The following is a 27528-nucleotide window of genomic DNA, read 5'->3' as shown; positions in this document are numbered from 1 at the left end:
CACGGACCATTTCCTCCCTTAATTTTATTTAATTCTTCCGGCTGATGGAAAGTTTGTGAGTTTAAGCTATAGAGAACAGACCTGGGGTTTGCCAAGGGGCAGGGGAGGGGAGGGATGGAGTGGGCGTTTGGGACTGCTGGGTGCGAACTATTGTATATAGGATGGATAAATAAGGTTTTACTGTATAGCACAGGGAAATATACTCAGCATCTTTTGCTGTGTAATAGAAATTTATACAACGTTGTTTAATCAACTATACTTCAATAAACTATAATTTTTTTTTTTTTACAAAATTTGTGAGTCTAGTTAATTTGGGGCTACTACCATAAACCTTCATCATTTTTACTTAGACATTAGATGATCTCTTAAGGTTTTCTCCTAATACTTAAGTAGTAACCACTGCTACTGAATACTTATTCTGTGCCAGGATTATGTTTGATCATCATTAGCAATATTTCTAGGAAGACGTTATTGTTTACACTTTAAAGATAAGGGAAACTGAAACCTGAGCAGGGTCAGATAGCTGGTCAGTGGTACAGGTGGTTTGTGAACTGCAGTGAGCTTTGCTCCAAAGCTTGGGCTGTTTCTACTACCTGACTCCACACCTCTCGGTGACCCTGATAGAACCACTGCAAGCGCCATGGAGAAAGCCAGCCATGGAGTTTTACTTAGTTGCAGTTAGATTAAAAACATATAATAAGATGCCTTTACATCTTTGATCGGCTCTTCTGTCCACGGAACTTTCCTGGCAAGAATACTGGAGTGGGTTGCCATTTCCTTTTCCAGAGGAGTTCTGAAAGGATGAGCCAATTATTATCATGAAGTCAATCATCAATAAACAATATTTATTCTAGTAAGATTAATCATGAACGCTGGGCAGCTGGAAGAATTTAACCAGAGAATTCAAAGGTAATTTTTAAAAAATGTGATGTGGCTGGTAATAGTGGGATAATATTTTGTAGTCAGGGATAATTCAGTGAATTTGGAAGACACTGCAAAGACTTTTCCAACAGAGTTTTAATAAAGTTGTTTGACAAAAGTTTCTTAAAAGTAATTAGTCACTGTCTATAGACTTTTAACCCGGTTTCACTTTACTCCTGAGGCATGTATTGATGGTGAAGAGTACACTATAGCGCTATCTATATAAATCATTAATGTTAGAGCACTGCACGTGTGAATCATTAATATTCTACTTTCTGATAGAGTCCTTAAATGCAATTTCATCAGAGGTCTATTTAAGGAAAACTTATTTATAATGAATTCCTTAATACAATCAAATTGGAAAAAAATCAGTTGTTGGGATTCAGAAAAATCATAGTTTAATTTGTTGCCACTGTACATAGACCTTTTCCTGTTACTACTGGACAGAATTTAGAATATCTAATTCAGCTTCCAGCATACTGAATTTTAAGTATAAAAGCATTTTTTGTTATTTTTTTGGTGCAGTTGAACTATACTATAACATCTTTCAGCTGTGAGGAATGTAGAGAAAACCATAATGTGATTAGCATTCAAACTTTTTTTTTTAATTTATATCTTACAAGGATGAAGATAATGACTGGTGTGGATACTTGAACTACAAAAATTTCACTAGAATTATATTCCAAAATTATCAGAGGAAATTAACTCAGCACTTCTGAATGGTGCCTCTGATTCAAATAAACCATTCATTTTATCAGTTTTAAATAGTTGCATGAGCATGGCAAAAAGACCAGAAAAAGTTTCTTTTGGTGGTCCCACTGCCTATAAACATTTCTCTCCCCTAGCATAAACATAGTAACTGAAAAAGTGAAAGGGAGGAAATTTTGAATTTTAGTGGGTCTTTCAAGCCCTGTGAAGTGTCACCTTTCATCATAGAAATCCCCATTTTGCATCACACTTTGAACAGTAAACTAAGGCTGGAGTGGTAAGCATGATGCTTGTGGTGAGGAGTAGCTGACGGCTGTGGAGTAATTATCTACCCAGCTCTAGGCTCTTCCCTGGGGACGTTTCACACACAACCTCAGGAGGATATTCAAATACCTAAAGGTAAGTTTCCTATTTAACACTACAGCCATTGCTACAAAGAAACACCAGTATATGGAATAGAAATTTAGTAGCCTTTGTTCTTTGGGTGTACTGTAATCACTTAAGGGCAAACCTGAGTTTTGTTCTGTAATACCTATTCATAAGATTCTTATGGATTTTGTGTGCAGCAAGTCTTAGAATCTTGTTATTTTTAGGACAAAATTCAGTCTCACCACATTGGGGGAGCGATCATGAAACAAAGCTTATACTGAAGGTATCTTGATGGTTCATCTCTGAACAGATTATCCCTATTCTTAACACGGTTCAGCTACTAAAATCATGAGAACTCAGAATCTATGAATACCTAACTGTGCTCTCAACTTTTTGGTGGTGGTTTAGTCTCACTGTAAACACAGAGGAGGAAGCGATTTTAGAGATCACCTGATTCAACTCTTTCATTTTACAGACGGACACGGAATCACCAGGAAGTTAGACTTGTTCAAGGTCACAAGGTCAAAAAGTGGCACCCCAGGTTTCTGACTCCCATTCTAAAACAGCTTCATGCAAATGCACTCAAAGGATACAGTATGCTATTAACTGTATAAAGCGTTTAATTGCTTCCTTAGGCTTCTAACTGTCCAGGAGAATGAATCGGGCATCAGGGGGAAGGAAGTCAATTGATTCCTTGGCAACAGTCACACGGACAGTTTTATAACAGGTCACAAAGACTTTCAAAACTCAAGTGATTATTCTGAATGGTTGGCCAATTTTAATTATTTCGGGCTGATTTATTTAACATTCCCCAGAAACAGAGAAATGTTCAATTTGGGCTGCTTTATAGCATATTTCATGTTTAAACACTGAACTCGGAAACAGCTGTTTGCTCTGCTGATCCTGAATAAACTGGAGGAAGGAACTCTAATAACTGTGGAGCTTAAGAAAATGCATAACCTACTTAAACACATACATTGTGGGAGAAAAGAAAAGTGAATATCACGTGTATTGTGTTTAAATACCAGAAGAATTATGAGAAAACCTGAACTACACCTTTTATTCCCCAGTCTTTTATGGTATATATAACTTGCAAAAGTCAATTCTAAATCTTTAAATAAACCTTTAAAGTGCTCAATGCATTAACTTTTCCTGAAATTAATTTTTGGAATTTACAGGTTACAAGCTTGCTATTATACTTAGAGGTATGTTTCTTGAGTTATAAAAATAATCATACATGATTCCAATGGAAAAAAACTGTTTTTTTTTTCTATTTCACTGGAATATTGTTTACTAAGTATAATCTGTCTGCTATAACTGAAGTCATGGAAAGCCACTTCTACTTAAGAAAAGCTTGTCATTACATCTTAGTCAGTATCACCTGTAACATGAACTAGAGTCGGATGTAACTGGACCCTGCCTAGTACATAGAAAGAGGTGTTTCGATATGTGAGCATTAAAGGCATTAGTTTAACAATGTAGATATAAAAAATGTTAACTCAGAAAAATGAATACACCAAAGCATGGCATTAAAAAAATTCAGTTGTATGAATTATATATGTACATGAAACTTTCTTTAATCCATGACATTAGAGAAAGCATGTTCAAATTTTTCTTACTCATCTTTTTTAAAAACTATTTTTATTAGTATATGGAACAATTTTTCTTATAATTTATATTCTGAGGTTAGAGAAAAAGCATTTCTCACAAATTTACGTCATATAAAGCATCTGGTCTTCCTTTAATACATCAAATTAGTCAGCATGAAATTCCATGGGTAAATAACTGATTTTCAGGCATAACTTTAAGCTCATCTAAATGTCCATTTTAATTAACCATCTATCACATTTTTGGAATTCCTGTTTTTGGAAAAAGTCTAGGCTCCAGTTTTGTGGTAGGTAATTTACATAATTTCTGAGATGTAATGGCATATCTTTAAACCACAATTTCCAATTTACATTCCATGAGTCAGTGCTGGATCATGAAAAGGTCTATAGGATTATTTATTATTATTATTATTTATTTATTAATCTGTGACAGTTGTGAAATGATTTTCATGAAAGCAAACTGACTCTAAAGTTATTTGAACCTATAATATAGAAGTATTTGAATTGTTTTAAATAATGTGATCATCCTTGATGATCTATGAAAGCTTTTTTGCCTCTGTATTTTAGTGTTTATCATATTTAGATGAGGAATTGTGGCTTGAGTTGATAAAAGTTCATATTATATATCTGTTTATGGTCCCATAATTTCTTTACAAAGAGTAAATCTGACATAAAGTAAAAACTATGTTATTTTCAACAGAATGAACACGTTTGGGATGAAAATGTCATGTATTTATTATATGAAAGCTGTGTGATCTTTGGAAATGATCACAGAACTGTTCTAAAACACTTGGAAAATCCATGATGTTTTACTACCTAGATGATGTTCGATATTCATCCGGTTACTCACAAATTCTGTACATTTTAATCAACCAATACTGATTAAAGCGAATCAGAAAGAAAAAGCTGTTCTTCCTACTAATTCAAAAGTCTCAAGATAAGTGTCACCTACATTCAAAATTCTCTTCGCTGTAACACATCAATACAAAAGTGGTCAAAGAGTTAAATAGGTGCACTTAAGAAATGGAATGACTTTAAAAATGCAAACTAGCAGTTTTCAATTTATTGGTAATAGAGCCTACCTGAGTGTGGGAGGGTGGTAAGCCTTTTCGGCCATATACTCCAATCAAGGCATCTTTCTGAAGAGAGATGTTGAATTTAAGAAACTGTGGCTGATCTATAAAGAGTTGTGATCTCCAGAAGATACCGGGAGGAACCTCTTGAATCGCTCTTCGGCCAATATCAAGTTCTCCAGAATCTATGGTATTATTTTCCTGTGTAAATCCACCTAATTTTCCTGAATGTAAGAGATTCATTGAAAAAGAAGGGAAAATTAAAAAGAAACAGAACCAAAACTAAAACAGCCTTCTGACTTTCCAAAAATTTTTTTCACTGAAATGCTCAGAAATTTCATTCCTTCTGATAAATGAAATGCTCTTCTTTATTTCTAATTTTCCCTTTAAAAGGTTTTTCTCTGTTAAGATATTCTTCAAGTAATCCTGATTTAGCACATTCTTTAAGATATTTAAGTCAAAATCCTTTTACTTTCCCCCAAGGTACACCTATTACTGCAACTGTTTTCACACTTACAGTCTTTCTTGATCATTTGAAACATAATTATCTTACAAATTATATGTGGTGTTATTTCTTGGGAGAGATTAAGTCTGGTACTTATCAGCCATTCTAAACATACTATAACCCTGCAAAGTGTAAATTAAGGCAGAATGGATTATGAAGATTTCCAAATCAATCAAATTCAAAATTCAGATGATTGCAAGTAGTTGTAAATTATTTTAATGACAGAAGAGAGTCTTCTCTCTACAAAGAACTATTGATTTAACATTGGGTTCATTTTGGAGCATTTACTAGGGACACAGAATTGTAGGTATTAAGAAGAAACATAAACTAGAAAACAGGATCTTAGAGATTATGGACTTCGGCTCTGATGGCTTCTGTCATCAAGCAAGTGATTAGCTGGTTGGAAAGACGACACCTACAAACTAATGAATGAGTAACGTATGGTTAAGGGTCAGAGCAAAGTGATATCACAGAAGGCTGGAGCTGGAAAGATGCCACAGAGGGGCGGGCATGGAGCTCGACTTCGTAGGACAAGTAGGATAAGGTTTCTGAGTAGAGGTAAACTTTGTAATTAAAAACATGCAATGGAACTGCACACGTGTTAGGGCAATGGTAAGCAGATCCATGTTAGCCAGAAAAGAAGCCTAGAGAACTGGTCCTGGAGTCAGACAAACTGGAGTCTGAACCCTGACTCTACTGGCTAACTAGCTGTGTGATCTGAAGGTGTATACTAAGCTTCTGGTACTAAATCTCATCTGTAAAAGTAACCATGCACTCACAGGACTCCTCTAAGCTTTACATGAGGTATTCTAAATAAAGCACTTGGCTCTCAGAAGATATCAAATGAATGGAAGACAACAATGGATTTGTCATGGGAGAAATAGAAGATAAAACTGGAAAAGCAAAAATGGTATCAGATGGTGGAGGTCCCTGAATGCCAGGTTAAAGAATTTGGTCTTCTCATATTCATGGATTTTTTAATTTTCAGTTCCATCAAACGGCATTATTCCACCCCTTTTCCGGAAGTAGATGGTTGTGTGTGTGTGTTTGTGTGTGTGTGTGTGTGTGTCTGTGTACAAGGAGATCAAAGTAGATGGTTTTGTGTGTGTGTGTGTGTGTGTGTGTCTGTGTACAAGGAGATCAAACCAGTCAATCCTGAATATTCATTGGAAGGACCGATGCTGAAAATGAAGCTCCAATACTTTGGCCACATGATGTGAAGAGCTGACTCATTAGAAAAGGCTCTGATTCTGGGAAAGATCTGAAGGCAGGAGGAGAAGGGGACAGAGGACGAGATGGTTGGACGGCATCACTGACTCAATGGACATGAGTTTGGGCAAGCTCTGGGAGATGGTAAGGGACAGGGAAGCCTGGCGTGCTGCAGTCCTTGTGGTTGCAAAGAGTCAGACATGACTGAGCGACTGAACAGCAACAATGTATGTGTGTGTATATATATATAAAGCATTGTGTTACTATGCATATAATTCATGGCACATTTTAAAAATAGACACTTGTAGAGCACAGGGAATTCTGCTCAACGTTATGTGGCAGCCTGGATGAAGGGGAGTTTGGGGGAGGATGGATATATACATATCCAAACAAAAAGTATATATAAAAAAACAGTCAGTATTTTCATGTCAAAAAATTTCAAAAAATCCCAGATACTTGAAATCGGAGAAGGCAATGGCACCCCACTCCAGTACTCTTGCCTGAAGAATCCCATGGACGGAGGAGCCTGGTAGGCTGCAGCCCATGAGGTCGCTAAGAGTCGGACACGACTGAGCGACTTGGAGAAGGAAATGTCAAGCCACTCCAGTGTTCTTGCCTGGAGAATCGCAGGGACGGTGGAGCCTGGTGGGCTGCCATCTATGGGGTCACGACTGAAGTGACTTAGCAGCAGCAGCATATACTTGAAATAGATTTACTATGGGTAAATTACACTTCAATGCCACAAAGGCAAATTTTTGTTCCTATGTCTTGTGTGTGTGTGTGTGTATGTGTCTGTGTGCGTATGAGACCAGGAGAAACTGAATTCAAGATTAGTCATGAAGGAACCTTTCTACCACAAAAGTTTAAGGTAGATGTCCAGGTTATGGCCAAGAGGGTCTAGAGTAACAACAAATCACACTTATGGATGAGTATGAAGTCTGCGGGAAAGTGTGTTACTGCTAAGTGTTGGGATTCTTTTCTACCTGGACTACTGCATTCTACAGTGACACATGGCCACCAGGTCAAAGGACAGCTACGGCTAAACAGAGATCCATGAAGTTTCTGAGAAGGTGAAAGGTGACACGAAGTCATTATCTCAAGGCATTAAAGTGCAGTCGTGTGGGAACCCTAGAAGTGGAGAAATAATGAGAATACAGTTGTAATAACCCAGGTAGGTAGCGGGAGGGGGCTGTACAAGAAAGCTTAATAAAAAGTCATTATTAACAGTCTCACTTCCTCTCTTTTTTTTCCTGATGTCCACACTCATGGCAATTAACAGTCCTTCACCTGCCAGGTCTATTTTTGTTGAACTAATTTACCAATATAAAATGCTCTTGAAAATAAAAGTTCAAAATTGGGTTACAGTAATCACTGTAATTTTTCATGTATCAACTCACAGACTATCAACTGTGCATCACTTACTGAATTTAAAAATATTTATCTTATGATATTAATATTCATTTTAGCAAAACTAGAATATATAGATAAAAGGATAAAAAATATAGCCCTACACCCAGAGAATATTTTTGCTTGCTAGCAAACCAAATATCTTTATTTATAGAAATTTTTAAATACCTGAGATCAATGTCTGCTTTTCATTTTGGAAGCTTTTGCACAAGAACCTACATTTGTCATAAAGTAGTTTTTACTGAAAAGATTAAGGAGGGGGGAAAAGGGAATTAACTTTTAGTGAGAATCTATAACATGCTAGGTAGTTTCATCTATATTATGTATTTTAAATTTCAAAACAACTCTGTGAGATTGATACTATTTTGAGATGAGGAATTTAAGGCTGAAGAAGTAAATTATAACCCAAAGGGAGGGTTGAGTCAAGGTTCAAATAGAAGTCTGCATAATTCCAAAACTATGTGTCTTATAGAATCACCTATATAACCCATGCTTTTTATTAAAAACAAATACTTATTTCAAATTATTAGGTTTTAAATTTATCTGTCTATTTCATATAAAATCAGGTGTTAGCCCACTAAAAGACACCAGAGAAACTGCTTAGCTTTCAGTTTTAGGACATAAAATTGTACTTATTTTTATTGGGAGGGAATGCTAGCCTTTGGGTGCCACGGTTACTATGACCTAATATTCTTCATATTATACGTGTTAGTTGCTCAGTCATGTCTATCTCTTTGTGACCCTATGGACTGTAGCCTGCCAGGCTCCTCTGTCCTCTGTAAGTTTTCCAAAAATTAAGACAGTAATCCTTTTGAATATCTAGTATTAATGATGATATAACAATCTATTAAGTCCTTAAAGGGAAACATCACATACACACACGCAGAGAGAATATAAATTTATGACTTTTTATCAACCCAGACACACATATTTACTTTTAATTTAGTCAACTTTTCTTCACTTCTAATGTGTTAAATAAACTTACTGTATACTTATTACATGCCAGATACTATTCTAAGTTTTTGACATCTACCCTTTTATTCACTGTTGATAAAGTGAAAGTGAAGTTGCTCAGTCGTGTCCGGCTCTTTGCGACCCCGTGGACTGTAGCCCACCAGGCTCCTCTGTCCATGGGATTTTCCAGGCAGGAATACTGAGGTAGGTTGCCACTCCCTTCTCCAGGGGATCTTCTCGACCTAGGGATCAAACCTGGGTCTCCTGCATTGGAGGAGGCATATTCTTTACTGCCTGAACCACCAGGGAAAATTCTTTGCATTATAATTTATTATAAATTCCTAATAAGTTTTGGTTGATTTCTACATATACTATTTTTTAAAATACTGAGTAGAGTAGTAGTCCTTTATCCCACTAAGATCCGTTGGTACATGTATTTACACATGAGATCATTCATATTTAGACTCATTCATTATGTGCACAGATTTCTAACTCTGTTATTATACATTATTGCCATTAACAAGTTCTATTGTTCCTATCTGAAGCTTACGTGATTTAATCTGCTCTCTGGTCTTGATCCTATCTACTGCTGCTAGAAATGGCTTATAGATGTTTTAACAGTGTACCCATGCTTTGAGAGCTGGTCAGCATTAGCTGGTGCTAATCCCAGCACTGTTTTCCAAAACATCATCTTTGCCCAAGGGCATTAGCTTTGGAAACAGTAACCAAGTTCTGATTTCTAGGGTTTCGGGTTTTGCTTTATTGCTGTCTTTATATCCTGATTTTGAGGTGTTAAAATCTTTCTCACTGCAACAATATGTGTACCCACTTCTGGGTCGAGAAGTGTTATCTACTTGTATAGTCAGTCCCATAGTTAATTTAACAGGTGGCTCTTTTTCAGAAAGAAGGTTATTTTTAATTGTAATACAAAAGAACCAAGGTTGAGTGGACTGTTTCTTTTTTGTCTACCTGTAATGGAAAAATCTTCCTAGAATTTCAGAGTTCCAGTGCCCTTGGAGGTTATCTGGTCCAGTATTCTTCAAACAAGAGTAGTTCATACCCCTATGGAACATGAGGACTTTTCAATGTAGGAAAAAGGGGAACATTATTTTATGGAAATTATTTCTAGAACCTCAACAATTCCCATATTTAGACTTCCATTACAACAGACAGGCATACTTTTCACATATCCAGAATCTTTCTTTGATACACTCTCTTAGAACATAAAGTTTCCAGTGTGTCAAACAGGCAAAATTGAAAGTATTTTTGCTGATAAACATTCTTTTTTAAAAAATTTTTTTAAAAATATATTTAATTGGAGGCTAATTACTTTACAATATTGTATTGGTTTTGCCATATATCAACATGAATCCGCCACAGAGAGACACAGATGTATAGAGTAGTCTTTTGGACTCTGTGGGAGAGGGAGAGGGTGGGATGATTTGGGAGAATGGTATTGAAACATGTATAATATCATATATGAAACGAATCGCCAGTCCAGGTTTGATAAACATTCTTTAACCAAGACACCATAAACCCAAGGAAGGTCTCTTTTGTTTTTCCTGCCATACACGTATTTCTAGCAAAGGCAAAGTGCAATGAAGTTAAGAAATGGACTACTTAAGACTGCTGGCAGTTTTAACATCAGATGCATCAAGAGGGAGAGAGAAATCTTTGTTTTGTGCCCTGTCACCCACTCACCCATTGTCTCTGAATGCTTTTCATCTGCAGAAGAGTTTCATGATTGCAAAGAGAACATCAATAAAGTAAGAAGTATTCACGGCAATGATGCCTTATTTAATCCCATTGTCAAACTCCTGGCAAGGCTCTGAGTTTTATCCATCTCTCTACTGCCTGCCTAGCACAGGAATTCTGAGCTGAGATGGTTGTGACAAAATTTATATTAATTTATTTGAACTGAAAAAAAACAAGTCAGACTTTTTATGGAAGAAAGTAAGTTTGATTTTATTGAAAACTAGCTCTACCAGTAAATTAAATAGTGAGTATTTCCCATACATTTGATGAGCTAATTAGAGATAGTAAAAGTATATAATATGATAAAAGCATTCAAAAGAGATTATAAGAAAGGTAAATGAAAATGAACAATGGCTCCATTTTCTACTGCATTCTGTACATATCAGATAAAATAAAGTGCCACTAAGTAAAAGAATAACATATCATTAGTGGTTTGCATCTTGCTACGCCTCGGTGAAGCCTTTTCTGGTGTACTCCATGGAAACTGAGAAATTTGGATTGATTTGGAAAACTGCGTAAAGAATCCTTTTGAAATCAGGTAGCTGCCAATTCCTCACTTTCAATAAAATTGAAGAAGAAATGTGGTGGAATTGACACTTGTAGACCACTAAAGATAGTTTTTGGAAACAGATCACTACGTGACTTTTAACAAAGGACTAACAAGGACTTTGAACATTCCCATCTGCTTATTTTGTAGGGAGAGTTCTTATGTTTACACTTATAAAAAAGGAAAAACAGGAATAGAATTGATATTGAAATTTGCTTTGCTCTTGTAATAGGCAATATTCATCAGTGAATACAAAAACTGTCTGAAAAGTCCCCATCTCATCCAGAGAGGTATTTTTTAATATTTTCACTTTTTATATTTAATAATTATTAAAATGCTGACATTATGTATATCATAATTAGGTTGATTTCAGCCAAATACGTGCAACTGATAAATGGAAACAAAATTCAGTATAGAATGAAACAGATTTAAAAAAAAAACACCTAAGAGTACTATGGTTGCAGGAAATACAACTCAATACACATATTTTAGACTCACAAGAACGAAATAGTTTTAAGATCACTGATCTAGCTTATCCTATAAAATGTGCTCATTTTTAAGTGCCTATCAATGTCTCTCTGCTTCAAATTATTACACTATTTAGAATCTAGGATTTATTTTGAATTGAGGTCTCAAAATGTCTCTTTCCTAAAAGGTAAATGCCGACCTGACCCTCTCACTATAATCAGTGATGCAGAGAGATAAGGACATCACAGATTTCTCTCTGCTTAAATCCATGGAACTGGCCGCTAATATTAGTACAACAATCCTGCTAAAAAGCCTCTATCTGAATGTCAGGAGACTAGAGTTTTGTGAAGGTGCCTTGTTTTTTTAAATTCTGCACTGCTGCTTTTCAAGTCATGGCCCTCCTCTCATTCGGCCAGGTCAAGCGTGGTCGTTGCTGTTAGCATTTTCAAATGCTCTTTATTGATTGTAAACACACCTGGAAGTCAGCGTGCCATTGACACCGTTTGATAAACTTGTAAATACTTGGACAACCTTTTCCTCTGAAGCTCGTCAGTCCTCCCAGATAAAAGCCTGGAGACAGATGTCTTTCATCATGTCCTGAATTCCAGAAAACTCTGGCTTCAGAGGAAATGAAAGGAGGGCTAGTTTTAGTGCTCGCCATCCTCCCTCACTGAGATCACTCCATCCTTAAGCCCCCAGAGTCTGAACCTGGGAACGATCACAGGAAATACGAAGGTGGTCTGTAGGTTTTACCAAGAGAAAAAGGAGGAAGGATGGAGGAAAAAAATAGACGGGGCAACAGACTGCCCTGTAGTTATTCTAAACTCAAAGTGTGTGGGTTAGGAATCAAACCAATTAAAACCTTCACAGTTAGAGTGAGATGTACCACGTCTTCAAACACAATAAAGTATCGTCTTGAAGGTTTCCCCCCGCCCCCATCCTGTCCTGTTGTGCCTCAACGTGGGAGCCACTGGCTGTCTTTTCACCTGCTAACTGTGATTTTTCCTTTCGTCAGTAAGTGTGTGTCACAACAGTCTTAACGTCTTAAAATATGGTTGTCAGAGTGTGAAAACATAAAGAGGCTGAGTACATATAGCTATTGTTATTCCTCTCCTTCTTATGAGATTCCTAGTTTATATAGAAACACATCAGTAAAGTGGCATTTCTCAGATAACTCCATCAAATAAAGGACTTTATACTCTGAGACATTTTATGAATTATAATTTATAACCCCCAGATATCATAAGGACAAAACAGAGTAGTACTTAAAAATCCTATCAGTAATTTAGGGGGTTTGGTATCTGTTTGAGAATTACTCTATGACATCAAGAAAACCACTCAAAGTTACAAAATACTACTCTTTGGGGTCATAGATATCATGAGCTTGCTGCCTGCACATCATGTGAGTGAACTGGCCTATACTGATTAAAATGAAAAGGCAGAAAATACATCCAACTCTGAAGGTCTAACAATTGTCAAGGAAGGTAAATGATAATAAATATCATCTTAGGTCCCACAGAGGCACTAATAATTAAGGCATCAGGAAGCAAGGTTGGGCATTTATAGACAATCAATAGCCCACCCTCCAATTCTATGATCTAACCTTGGATTTATACTCTGACTTTGAGATCTCTGAGAGAAAATATCTTTTTATAAACAACCGCATGCCATAACTTAACATTATGTATACAGAGTGTTACATCACAAGCTAAGTGAATTAAAACATTACCTTGCAAATGTAGTTTAATGGACAAAATCAATGTAGCATCTAATTAAGCAGCTATTATACAATGCAACAACATAAATACTATATGCAATATTGAATAAAACTCAATACTCTTGAAGCACTGTTAGCCCCATTTCTTCAATTCATAGGCAACTTTTAACTTGCTCTAAAATCTAATTCTTTGAAATTGGCTTGTATTTGAGAAAATTCATACATGACGAACAAAAATGTAAAATTTAAAAGCAATCTGAACCTTTTTTTGTTTAAAGAGGATGAATCACATAGTTTTTCAATTTGTTCTCATACAAAAGGGGTTTTTAATTATTTGCTGACATATAATTGACATGCAACATTATATTAGTTTCTGATGTATAATGACTTGATAACTATATATATTGTGAAACAATTACCACAATATGTCTAACATAGACAGTCACAATTTTTTCTGTATGTGATGAGAACTTTTAAGATCTACTTTTTCACAGCTTTCAAATATATGAGACAAGTGGAGGAAGGGAAGAGATTGACCCCAGACACTGTCTCTGCCCTGTCTCGCTTTCCCCAGAGGTTAGGGGGTAATGCCTGGGCACAACCTCCCATGCGCTCCTCTGTCCCTGCTTGTGTGAATATACACACTATGGCTCCATCGCTGAATTGTCAGTTCCTGGCAGGTCCCCTACTCAAAAGCACCGTGCGGGATGGGGCAGGAGGGCTGGGCTAAGGAGACCCTGAGAAGGAAGCCCCAGCTATGGGACTGCAGGAGGGAAAGAGTGGGGGCCCCCCACCTCATCCTCAGGGTGACTAATTAAAGTCACCATGTTGTATATTATATCCATGACTTATTAATTTTAAAACTGGAAGTTCCTATAAAAATTTTTTTTTTAAACTTGGAGAAGTCATTTGCCAGAGTCACACTAACCAAAATTGATGGCCTTCATTTTGTCTTATATTAATGTGCTGTGCTCAGACACTCGATCACGTCTGACTCTCTGCGACCCCATGGACTGTAGCCCGTCAGGCTCCTCTGTCCATGGGATTCTCCAGGCAAGAATACTGGAGTGGGTTGCCATTTCCTTCTCCAGGGGAACTTCCTGATGCAAGGATCAAACTTGCATCTCCTGCACTGGCAGGCAGATTCTTTACTGCCAAGGCATTGGGGGAAACCCAATAAAACGTTAGGATGTATAAACAAGTAAGCAAAATGTGTACAATAAGCATTTTTCTCTTCCGTTTGTAAGAAGTACCCTACATGTGTGGTTAACAAGTGCCATTTGATCATTCACAGGAATCATCCACTTTAAGAGACACTCTAAATTTCAATCTATATAAACCCAAAAGAAATACTTTTAATTTCTGTATAGTTACTGATCTGTTCATATTTGTGTTATCAGTGCATTAAAGATTAAACAGTTGTTTAAAGTAATTATATTTCACTTAATTGAAATTTCCCACCAACAGTTTTAATTAGGCCAGCTTTTCTTCACTCCTCTTTAATCCACTGTGTGCTAATTTCCACTGTCACTGTCATCAACCGTTAGATTACAGTTTATTTGAAATATATAGCACTTGGTATCAAACATTCTACACAGGGGCAGCGGTGGTGGTATTATTATTACTGTGAAAATCTAACATTTAGAAACGTCCTCTAAAATCCCTCAGCCTCCCTAAGAAAGAAGAGAGGTGCATATATAGCACTTGGTATTAAACACTCTATACAGGGGCAAGAGTGGTGGTATTTATTATTATTGTGAAAATCTAACATCTTCTAAAATCCATCAGCCTTCCTAAAAAAGAAGAGGGGTGTCATGAAGTATTATTATTAAAACAGAAGATGGAAAAGCAAAGAACAAAAAAATATGGTAAAAGCATTAGTCACAGCCAGTGGGTACATGTAAAGTAGCTGCATATATAAAATACAAATAAATATACTATATAGATATATAATAGCTTCTTTTCAGTCTTGCAAAGAAATCAGCCACATGAGGATGAAAATAACTGATGCCAAAGCAGAAGAAAAATATTCTAGATTAGAAACAAAGAGGAAGGAGAGCCAGGGAAATGCTGAAAGGCAAACAGCCTGTTTCTCATGTGACGGAAAAAGGTGTCTTTATCTGGTTGCTTTGAGATATAAAGTACTTTGACATTTTGCAAAAAGTCAGAGAATGCCAAATGCCAAGCATAAATACAAGCGTGTACACACATATAATAAAAATAGCTACATCAAATAAATATACTTACACATGTACACATTTTTCTGGGTGTTTATATTGAAAAAAATGAAATACGGCATTCTCTAACCTCTTAAATACCAATTTTTAACCTCGGAACCAATTGATTTGAAAGCCTGTTAGCTTAAAGTGTAAACTTTTGAAAGTTTAGAGAAAGGGCAAAGCTGAGGAAAGGTCAATAAACGATAATCCTTTAATGTGTTTTGTATGTAAAAGCTTCTAAAACAAAATGAAGATAGTATTCCAACTTCACATACTAGCTGAATGAAGAAAACTCAATAAACCCAAGGTGATATAAGAGATGATACACTGAATTAGAATCTATTTACAGACTAAAAATAAAACAAAACGCACACTTTTGAAGGAAAGGCAAAAAAGCCTAGCCACCGACTCAGAAGGCAGAGCACTGTATTATTCCTGTAATAAAAATGTGAATGTTCAAGGCTTCAAGTAACTGAATGAAAGTCACTCATTCAGAGATAATATTTGTAATTCTAAAACCTCTTCCTTCTCCCATACACAACTGGCTCTAACACGGGTAAAAATAAATTTATGGAAAAGAAGTGTTAAAAGAAAAACACAGGACACGTGATTCTTTCTCTTACCATTGTCGCCAGAAGGTAACGACACCGTGTTTGTTGGCATGGCATCAGAATTCACTTTTCCATTCTCAAATGTGTCATTTTCTGTCTGCTGCAACTGCCAATTGAGGCCAAAGAGATGCATTGCTGGGGGTAAAAAACACACGTTGTTTAAAGGTCTGCTGCTTCCAGCTACAACAGCAAATGGTACATCTGTTCACAACAAGAGTCACATGTAAAGTTAGAATTACCATGTTCTGAATAGCAAGAGTCATATGTAAAGTTAGAATTACCATGCTCTGAATAGCAAGAGTCATATGTAAAGTTAGAATTACCATGCTCTGAACAGCAAGAGTCATATGTAAAGTCAGACTGTCCATACTCTGAGTAACAAGAGTCACATGTAAAGTGGAAATTCCCATGTTCTGAAATGCCAAGGATTAATCACCTAATAAAAATCAGAAAACAGTTCCTCACACAAAGGCAATTCAGGCAGCAGTGCAAGGCAACACGGCAGCACTTTAATAAAGATTTGATCTGATTCGGCTAATGAGCACCGGGAAACTCTTGGAATGAATCCCTCTGTGCTCTGCTTTGTTCCGATTCTACCACTCACCATCATCTAAGTGAGTGGCAGGACAGGACCACAGGCCCCTTGCACACTTGGTTGTAACATTTATAGGTTCTTAAGAGTTGGCGATGGACAGGGAGGCCTGGTGTGCTGCAGTCCATGGGGTTGCAAAGAGTCGGACACGACTGAGTGGCTGAACTGAACTGAACTGAAGAAGACATGGCGCTCTTCACTTGGACTAAAGTAACAATTCGTCTCACAGATCAATATGGTGCATGAAATGGTCAACATGGATTCCGATGCACAACATACAGTAATATTTGAATATTCTTAATTTGAGATGAATAATCTTCAAATCTTTGACTTACAAGTCAGTACTAGCACAGATCAAGCAACATGAGTGTGTGTCAGATCCAGTTCAATTCAGTTCAGTCACTCAATCTTGTCTGACTCTTTGCAACCCCATGGACTGCAGCACGCCAGGTCTCCCTGTCCATCACCAACTCCCAGAGTTCACTCAAACTCATGTCCATCGAGTTGGTGATGCCATCCAACCATCTCATCCTCTGTCATCCCCTTCTCCTCCTGCCTCCAATCTTTTGCAGCGTCAGGGTGTTTTCCAAAGTGTCAGGTAACTTCACATAAAGTTTTTGATGTAGGATTGATAATCTTATAAATTTATGTATAAATTCATATATAAATTTTATATGTTTACTAATTTTCTTTATGTAAAAATCTTAGCAAATAGCTAACTAGAAGACTAAGTAATTAGAAACAGAAAGGTAACAATTTATTATTTTACATATTTTTATTTTATTCTTTAAAAACATTTAGAATAATACTCACTGTCGCATTAATCATTAACACTGAAGGTTCATTTGTGCTCCACAAAATAGAGTTTAGGAATTAATCCCTAAGGAAGGCTAAATATCCATTGGGAAATCTGGTGATTGTCATATTACTATGTCATGAAGGAGAATTTTTCAACATTATTTGACAGTATATATTCATTATACATATTGTAATTTACCAAAGAGAGATGTAAGAGTTTAGAAAGTACTGTTAGAGACAGTGTGATAACGACTGCTGTTAAAAAGCCCTTATTAAATATCGAACATATATTAACAAAACTAAGCTGTTACAGTGTAAAGAGCAATTAGTTAGACGTGGGTTCAATCTCAGTCTAGAATTTGTCGTTGTTTAGTCGCTAAATTGTGCCTGACTCTTTTACGACCCCATGGACTGTAGCCCATCGGGTTCCTCCGTCCATGGGATTTCCCAGCAAGAATACTGGAGTGGGTTGCCATTTCCTTCTCCAAGGGATCTTTCTGACCCAGGGATCCAACCTGTCTCTTGTGTCTCCTGGATTGGCAGATAGACTTTTTAGCACCAGGGAAGCTCAATCTAGAATTTAACTTTGGACAAATGATGTAATACTAAACATTAGGTTTACTTACAAAATGAGGCTGGTTAAACCAACCTTAAATGATGTGAATTTTCTAGACCATGTATATGAAGGATGTGTGTGTGTTAGTCACTCCGTTGTGTCCAACTCTTGTGACCCTAGGGACTGTAGCCCTCCAGGCTCCTCTCCATGGGATTCTCCAGGTAAGAATACTGGAGTGGGTTGCCACTCCCTTCTCCAGGGATTTTCTAGGCCATATATATGAAGGATAGCTGGCACCTACTGGGAAAGCCCATAGTATGTAGCTCTTTCATTTACTTATTCTGTACTCCAGGTTATTGAACCATTTGTAGTCGCCTGACCAGACCATAGAGTCTCAATAAACACCCCACTTAGGCCCCACATCTGCAGTGCTCCTTACCCACTGCAAAATACCTATTATTCCCTCTAATGGTTGGTGTCAGCTTCTTGGGGAGACCTCCTGACTGCGTGAAGTATCTCCCAAGATTGTCTTAGATCATTCACGTATCTCATTTGCCTTATACAGTGTCTGCTACTGACCAGATCTCAGTAAGCATCTGTCAAAGAAATAAACTCTATTTTCGGAGGTTTTAAAATCTCTGACAACACTTTTGTGGACACAAGTATAGCAATTTAAGGCAAAATTAATAAATACCAAATAAAAATATAAATGGCTAAGAATGGAGTGTTACATTATTAATGAAGAATTAATGACTGGTCTTAGCATAATGCTATAGGAAAAGTATAATAGCTGAGTGAAAGGCCATTAGCACTGTGTATAATTGATCAATTTTTTAAAAAAGATTCAACAGTTTGGGGACATTCTATTACCAGTCTCACATTGTTTTGTTAACAATTTCTCATATAAAAGTCATCCTTTAGTAAAGAAACACACCAAACATAGATAGGAACATAGCCACATCCACCCTGGACAATTTGTAACAAACATATAGGCTCACACTCAATGTTTAAATTATAGTGTTTCAGCAATTTCCTTTAAAGACTAATTTTTTCAAGGATTAAGATACAGGTTTACAATTCTCCAATATACAAACTGTCAACTCATAAAGAAGTATAATTTCAGGTCATTTTGCATTAGAGTATGTAGTTTTTGAGTGGCAAAATATCAGAAGCTTTCTTAACACTTATCACTTCATACATTTTTCAAGGTTTCAGACAGTTCAGCAATCTGTGAATAAAATGCTGTAGTTCTGCGTACAGTAAAAGTTTTGACAGACATACTCTGTCTTAGCAATAATATTCCAAAAGAGCCATAGTTTCTACACAAAATAACGTATCATCATTGTGAGCTTTTATGTAACATAAAAAGCCTTCTTGAATGATGGATTTGCTTACATTACTGGTTTTAAAAGACTCTGAAGAGGAGGAACAGTCCCTGGGTCATGCACAGATATCAAATGTTAAAAAGCAATGTTATGTTTGTGTTTGGAGAGCTATTTTACTTTTTTCCAGATGGGCCACAGCTTTATTACATATATTTTTTATTATAGAAAATCTCAGTAAAATGGGATTTTGGTTCTACTTAAGATGTCATATAATAAGAAACATACCAAATGGTACTGTATCTTGTTAAACTCTGCTTTGAAAACAGACACCAAACAGTTGTTTGGTCTTAGGATGTCACGTACTTTGAAAATGTTGGTGTTTGGTATTGAGTGAAGCTCTTGACACTGATGTGTAACGAGAGATTTTTATGCAGATATAGAGGTTGATTCCAAAGTTAATGAGAGACAGAGACACATACAGAGAGAGAGAGAGATGCAAAGAGAGAGTGAGAAAAAGGAGGCAACAAACTCAAAGTCAGAACGCTACTGAAATCACTGAGCACTGGTGTAATGAGCTATCTTGGCAGACACACAAAGGGAGAATTAGAGAAACAAAATACATCTATAAAGAAAGAAGAATGATCCTAATTCTTTAATGCCCAGGCTGGAAAGCAGAGTTGATCCCGTGAGAAGGCAATTGCGGCCACTCTTCATGATGCTGTGACGGGTCCTGGTTTGCCCTGGGCCCGATGGAGGGCATGGGAAGAGTGCCAGAAAGGAGGCTGGCAGCTCTGTGCTCTGCGGGGCCCTTGACCCCTGGGTGGACAGCTTAGCTAATGAGGACAGCTTAGGCGAGGTGGCACAGACTGGTAGCAATACCAGGCATTCTCTCAGCCGCAGACAGGGTCCTCTGCCTTGGTGTGGGAACATGGGGATGCAATATTTTTTAAAAATAAAATGTTCACTGAACACTTAGCTATGTGTCAAGTGTTGCGCTTATGCTTTAGCCTATCATCTCATTTAATCTTCTCAAAGACTCCATTAGGTAGTTACTTTTTTTTTTTTATTGTAAATCTGTGAAATCTGAGACTTTCTGAGCGTAAGGTTCCAAATGAGTGAGTTGTGGACCGTGACCCAGACCTTCTGGTGAAAAAGGGCACACACACCACCTATAGCCTACCCGAGGGTGGTGGAATGTGAAAATCCACACTGAAGGGAGTCAACTGTAACTTCTGTGAGGGTCGTAGGCTAGAGACATGATTCTGCACTACATCTAGGAAACTGAAGGCAGAGACAGAGTTTGGAGGGGAGGGAAGGAAAAATCAGTAACCGGTAACACTTGTGTACTCCAGGCACCGTCCTGCCACACAAATACTTTTCCATCGCGTGTATTGTTCCAAAAGGAAAGTTCTACAGTAATGTTATGACAGTGATTAAATTAATAACAGGCTGTTTTGGTTAACTCCAAGAGTCTTAAAAACAAATTAAAAATTACGCAAGTAAACAGCAGTGTGTGTTTTAAAGTTATAGAAATACTAATGGAGATATAATCAGTGTGTTTTTGCATTTTAAAATACCTTGATATCTATTATCTCCTAATAACTGTAGTGTGTGATACTATCGTTACCCCTGTAACACAGGCAGAGAGGGGGTCAGTGATTCACCCAGTTAGTGCATGAAGAGGACCCATGCATCTCTGTGTGTGTGTCTCTCTGTCTCATTAACTTGGGCTCAGTCTCTGTATTTGCATAGAGATCTTAAGTTATACATATTAAGCGTCAAGAGCTTCACTCAACACCAGACTCCATTTTCAAAGTACATAACAGACCTCCTGATTCTATTTCAGGATTCCTTTCCCTGTACTGTGCTGTTTTCCTACTTATCTGAATCAAAACTGAGCATTCGCCTCAAGGGAATTTTAAAAAGTCTAACACAAATTGTTAATGCATCTCTCTTTTGAGTAGCAGACATACTCAGAAGTTGTCCATTTCTTAAAATTGAGTTGTAAATACAAGATGCTTACCAACTATAAATAGCTGTATTTTTGCAAGATCATTTAAAGGTTGCTTGTTGGGAATTAGAATATATTTTCTCCATATTAAAAAATCTTAGATACAGTAGGTGAGTCCCCAGAGATGTACAAAATTCTGCCTGCATATCCAATAGAAACATGTATCCACAGAGCACCAAAAGGCATGAACAAGAATGTTCACAGAAATATTTGTTACAGCCCCAAACTGGAAAGAACTCCGATGTCTGCCTGCAGTAGGATGGAGAAACAAATTAGAGGATCATCATACAATGGAATTCCACACAGCAGTGTGAATGAGTGAGCCACCTCCAGATGCCACAATATGGAACAACTTCACAAACGGAATACTGAGCAAGGGACCCCATTCACAGAAGACGTTGATACTGTGGAAGTCCACGTGCATAACATTCAAAGCAGGTGAAAGTCCCCGGAGTGACTCTCTGCAGGGGGAAGTGGGGAGGTGATGCCTGGGAGACCCCATGGGGGCTTCTGGAGAGCGGGTAATATTCCATTTTTCTGCCTGGGAAGTGGCTCCACTGGGTTGCTCACTTAGGTTCTGTATACTTTTCTAACTACATACTAAACTTAAATATTTTATTTAAAGTAGTCCATCTGACACAGAGCATAGCTAAAGAATGTATGTTTTACCTTCCCTGAACCTTGCCACAGGTGCTTTTCTCTGCAAAGCTCCCAGGCATTCCTGCCCATAAGGTTGTGGGCGAGACAATGAAGACAGCCTGTTACAGCAACACCACCCCGACCCCCAGCCCCACTGAGATAAACAGAGTAAATGCACACACACAGCAAAGACCCGGTGTAGAAGGATGGTAAGCGACTCCATCCGCTAAGAGGAAAAGGGAGGAGTGAGCCAACAGTCAAGAGACAGAAGACATCCACATATCCACTAATGAATGGATAAAGAAAATACCATATACATATGTTGTTGTTTAGTTGCTAAGTCAAACCTGACTCTTTGTGACCCCATGGACTGTAGCTTGCCAGGCTCCTCTGTCTACGGGATTTCCCAGGCAAGAATACTGGAGTGGGTTGCCAATCCAGGGATTAAACTTGTGTCTCCTGCATTGGCAGGTAGGTTATTTATACTACTGAGCCACAAGAGAAGCCTATTGTATAAATACACAGGACAAATACTACTTGATTTCACTTATATGGGCATCTAAGATAGACCCAAAGGAGCAGACAGTTGAATGGTGCCTAGGGCTGGCATGGGGGGATATAGAGTTTCTATTTTGCAAGATGAGAAAGTTCTAGAGCTCTGTTGCATAACAAGGTGAATATAACACAGACCCCATGAGCTGGCCAGATTTGCCTGTCTACCATAGTGTCCTTAATTATTCTGCTTCCGCGACATTGTTCCTTATAATTCCTGGTTTCTGGGGTGCCTTCCCCAAACTCTGCCTGATGAAATCTCACCAACACCCTAACATCTAGTCCACATAACATTTCTTCATGAAGTCTTCCTAGAATTAATTTGTACTCTATACTGCCATCAGTTCAGTTCAGTTCGGTTCAGTCGCTCAGTCGTGTCCGACTCTTTGCAACCCCATGAATCGCAGCAAGCCAGGCCTCTCTGTCTATCACCAACTCCCGGAGTTCACTCAGACTCATGTCCATCGAGTCGGTGATGCCATCTAGCCATCTCATCCTCTGTCGTCCCCTTCTCCTCCTGATCCCGATCCCTCCCAGCATCAGAGTCTTTTCCAATGAGTCAACTCTTCGCATGAGGTGGCCAAAGTACTGGCCACAGCTTTAGCATCAGTCCTTCCAAGGAACACCCAGGACTGATCTCCTTTAGGATGAACTGGTTGGATCTCCTTGCAGTCCAAGGGACTCTCAAGAGTCTTCTCCAACACCACAGTTCAAAAGCATCAATTCTTCAGTGCTCAGCTTTCTTCACAGTCCAACTCTCACATCCATACATGACTACTGGAAAAACCATAGCCTTGACTAGACGGACCTTTGTTGGCAAAGTAATATCTCTGCTTTTTAATATGCTATCTATGCTGGTCATAACTTTCCTTGCAAGGAGTAAGCGTCTTTTAATTTCATGGCTGCAATCACCATCTGCAGTGATTTTGGAGTCCAATAAAATAAAGTCTGGCACTGTTTCTACTGTTTCCCCATCTATTTGCCATGAAGTGATGGGACCAGATGCCATGATCTTCGTTTTCTGAATGTTGAGCTTTAAGCCAAGTTTTTCACTCTCCTCTTTCACTTTCATCAAGAGGCTTTTGAGTTCCTCTTCACTTTCTGCCATAAGGGCTGTGTCATCTGCATATCTCAGGTTATTGATATTTCTCCCAGCAATCTTGATTCCAGCTTGTGCTCCATCCAGCCCAGCATTTCTCATGGTGTACTCTGCATATAAGTTAAATAAGCAGGGTGACAATATACAGCCTTGACATACTCCTTTTCCTATTTGGAACCAGTCTGTCGTTCCATGTCCATATCCTGCCACAGCAATTTATATTATTTTATCTTGAACAGCCCACCTTATATTTGAATACGTTTTTAACTGTCTCTTGTGTGAGAAGTAGGGGGGTCGTAGGAGAAGCACAAATGGACCTTTGCAGATAGGGGGTTAAAAATAGGTACTCTGATGGAAAATGATGCGTTTGGGGTGGGGTAATGGAATAATGTATAGGATGTTAGCTATGGAAAAATGGGAGGGGATAGTTACAGGAAAAATTTAATATGTAATTCAGCTTTTTCAATATTTTGCTTAGAGTTGATCTTAGAGGGCTGGCTCTCCATTGCTTGGTTCCTGAGAAATAAGGATGATAACAGAGAATCTGAGACTGGTAACAGTCATAAGCAGTCTTAGCACATTATTGATTGGAGATGCATAAATGCCACAGAAGTTAGTTTCTGCAAAATGCCCCAGTCAATAATGTGTTAGAAAGTACCTAGTATAATTCCTGTTTTTGCACAGCAGGAAAATACAGATTTTCAAGATGATTCCCAGTCAGAACTCTCTTAAATTAGTTGTAGTATCTGACATTTATCATCTACAAAATTCATGAGCATACTTTTTATACTACCACCCAAGTCAATGATAAAAAAGTTACAAAGATATCAACTCTAGAAATAACTCAGTGCTAAACTGTCAATCACTTTTGCAACCTATGTTACTTATAGCCCAGTAGTCTACTCTGAACTACATTTTAAGGGTTTTGCCTGGTATTCTTAGATTGTAACCAAATTCAAGATGCTTAAATTAAAATATTTCTGTGTCACTCAAAAAACATTCTATAATTTCTTAAATTTTTTGTTTCAGAAATGCCAAGAAAAAAATCTCATTAATTGAGAGAATTTTGAGACAATATGCCAGTGAAAATCTACCAGTGAAATTTTATGAAGAAATTTTCAGGCTCTGAAATACCACTGAAGTGAGAGAAATTATAGCATCCACTCCCTTTATTTTTCAAGGCTGATGGAGATGAAAGGAGTGTGTGGTATTATATTTATTTCACCTCCTCCCCATAAAAAAATGGGCATGGCATTGTTTTTAACCGATGTATGCTGGCTTGATATTTAAAAGCCAGCATGTAGAAGACTTGAAACCAAAATGTGTCATTAAGGAAAATTATATGCCACCAAGGAGCAAATTCAGTGCCATTTTTAGTTTCATGTTGAGAGAAATGGTGCCAAATTTTGATCTTGTCTCTGGGGACCATGCCACCGAAGTTGTTATCACAGCTACTATTATTTCTACTGGCGTGCCTGTGTTCTCAGATACTGCCAAACAGGGATGGGAAGGAGGGGTGGTGACAGCTGGTGACATGGTCCAGCAATCTGCCAGAACCTTAGAGTAAATTACAGGGGATGTTGTGAGGCAAACACAGAAGCAAGCACCCTTGCCATCGGAAACCTGAACCCAGCTTATGTCACCAGAACCCTGAAGAGTACGCTCTGAGGTTTTGGCAACTTAAAATCTAGTTCTTAGCATGCCTGGCATTATTGGCTAAATGCTATTTAATATCACAAGATCAAGCCTGCATTCACACAAAGACAAAAAAAGTATGAGATAATATGAGAACCAGGTTCTGGTAAAAACCAACAAAGACAAAAAAAGTATGAGGTAATATGAGAACCAGATTCTGGTAAAACAAACAAACAAAAAACTAAGCTAAAGGATATCCTGAAAGTATTCGCAATTCAGTGGGATTTAGCCTCCAAAACCTTCTAAGTTCATCTCAGCAAGCTAAGGTTGAACGCTTTCCTGTCTTGAAATTCACCTCACATCCACCATGGTATGTTTTTCCCTCAAATAATCTTTCTGAGAAAGAATCATTAAGAACATGTTATCAGAAGTTGCAGGAGAAGAAAATCAGAATCTGATCATTTATAGGTATGATGCAGTTTTCAGCACAGGCTGTGTGGCATCTTGTGGAGCCCTCAGTTTACGTTTAGAGAGACCTGGGTCCAAGTCTCAATTCTGGCTCTATCGAGTTCTGGAACCTTGGCAAGTCCCTGGGCCTCTCTGAGGCTTAGATATCTTATTTATGTAAAAATCTGAAGAACTACACTCACTGATCTTTAAGGTTTCTTCCAGATTTATATTCTATGGTATGTCAATATAATGTTTTAAAATATAAATATTTAGGCTAAATCATCGAGCCTAAGGAAAAAAAAAAAACATCTGGCATCAATAAAATATCAACATATTAGAATACCAGTGCTGTGGTTCCTTTGTCTTCATTTTACAATAAAGTAAAATTGCATGGGCTCAAACTATCATTTTATGCATACTATTCCTTGGGTATCTTGGGTTTTGAAAGCAAAATTTCTTCATTTTGTGTTTAAATTTCATGAGTACATAAATATACATGATGCACATGTGCAATGATTAGATTTTACAGAGAAAATGAGGAGAATACTCTTAAATATAGGGCAATGGTTTGATTTGATTCATGTTTCCAGAATGCAACCAAGTTTTCAATGCACAAGGAAAGTATCTCATGTAAAGATTGCAGTTTGTAACTTGGACCCCTACTGGTCTAAACTGTCATTAGGAATACATAGTTTTCCATAAATTAGCTTTTGTTTTGGATTTCCTGCTGTGTTCATATACATGTTGACGGAATGTGTTGGGCAATATTTTGGCATTCAAATCCATTATTATTTGTTATTAACTTTTAAGGCTAACGTTATTTCACAAGTTTATACCTTGCTGACCCAAATATGATTATTTGAAAATCAATATTTCGTTTGAAAGCTTAAATATTAGTATGTGCTCAAATTGCCATTAAAAAGATATTTTGATATTCAAAGGATTTAACACTTGATGTAGCAAGGTTCTCTGAGCATTATAATCTACTGGAAACCACGAGCTTTAAGAGCGAATAGTTTTGAAGGGGAAAAGGGGAGGGAAGTAAGGGATGACTGCTGATATTTTATATTTCCATACTGTGTATTTTTCCTTTCTATCCTTTCTTGGCCTGTGTCATTAACGGGCATGTAAAACTACGGCTATGATTCAGCTCTGTAGGTTTGTTTCTGCCAGAATATTAGACACCTGTTCTTTTATATTAAAAATTCTACTTTTAAATTTCTAAGCCTTTTTTCTTTCTCCACTGTGGAGATTCAGTATACTACGCTGAAAGATGGTGCTTAGTAAAATAGCAATTCCAACTGCCCACTGACAGCCAGGGCTGAAGCTGACAGAGGCGTATGAAAATCAAGCTGTTGTTTCTGTCACCAACAGAATTAAGTTGGGATTTCTACAACAGATTGTTTTCCTAGTGTTTCATTAGTTTTTCTCTTGTTTCCAGGTTCTGTTCTAGAAATGAAAGAAGCATTCCTTCTCCAACCAAATAGAAAGACTAAAAGTGTTTACCCTCATGATTGACTGCCCAGAGGGGCCAGTCATTATCAATAAGCCAGAGAGTCTTTGAAGTAACAGTTGTCAGCGTTAAAGAATATGGTATGAGGACCCATTCCAAGAACATTCAAAATACAGAATGAAATCATTTGCATGATTTATAGACTAAGCCTTGCTTGCCAAAATACTGAGTTTGCTGTTATCGTGAAATGTTTGTGACAGAGGATTCACTGGTAACAGTTATTAGTAGCTTCACCATTGACATCCCGTGTACCTACTCATTATTTAAAGGCTTATTGTACTGACTCAA

The 27528-nt window shown here is 37.5% G+C and overlaps 1 protein-coding gene across 13 annotated transcripts in view; it reads right to left on the bottom strand.

Moving 5' to 3' along the window:
* The window catches only part of TENM3 (teneurin transmembrane protein 3), a 2757765-nt gene that overhangs the window by 122425 nt on the left and 2607812 nt on the right, over positions 1-27528 (bottom strand). For all 13 annotated transcript variants that reach the window (XM_060406900.1, XM_042241437.1, XM_042241441.1 and 10 more), the window contains 2 exons: positions 16083-16205; positions 4688-4902 (listed from right to left, as the gene is read on the bottom strand). In XM_060406900.1, the coding sequence (XP_060262883.1) occupies positions 4688-4902; positions 16083-16205 (338 nt within the window). The remainder of the gene's footprint in view (positions 1-4687; positions 4903-16082; positions 16206-27528) is intronic.

This window comes from Ovis aries, chromosome 26 (assembly GCF_016772045.2).
Source record: "Ovis aries strain OAR_USU_Benz2616 breed Rambouillet chromosome 26, ARS-UI_Ramb_v3.0, whole genome shotgun sequence".
Classification (NCBI taxonomy): domain Eukaryota; kingdom Metazoa; phylum Chordata; class Mammalia; order Artiodactyla; family Bovidae; genus Ovis; species Ovis aries.
The sequence above is the reverse complement of the archived record's forward strand: the minus strand, read 5'-3'. Positions and strand labels throughout refer to the sequence as shown.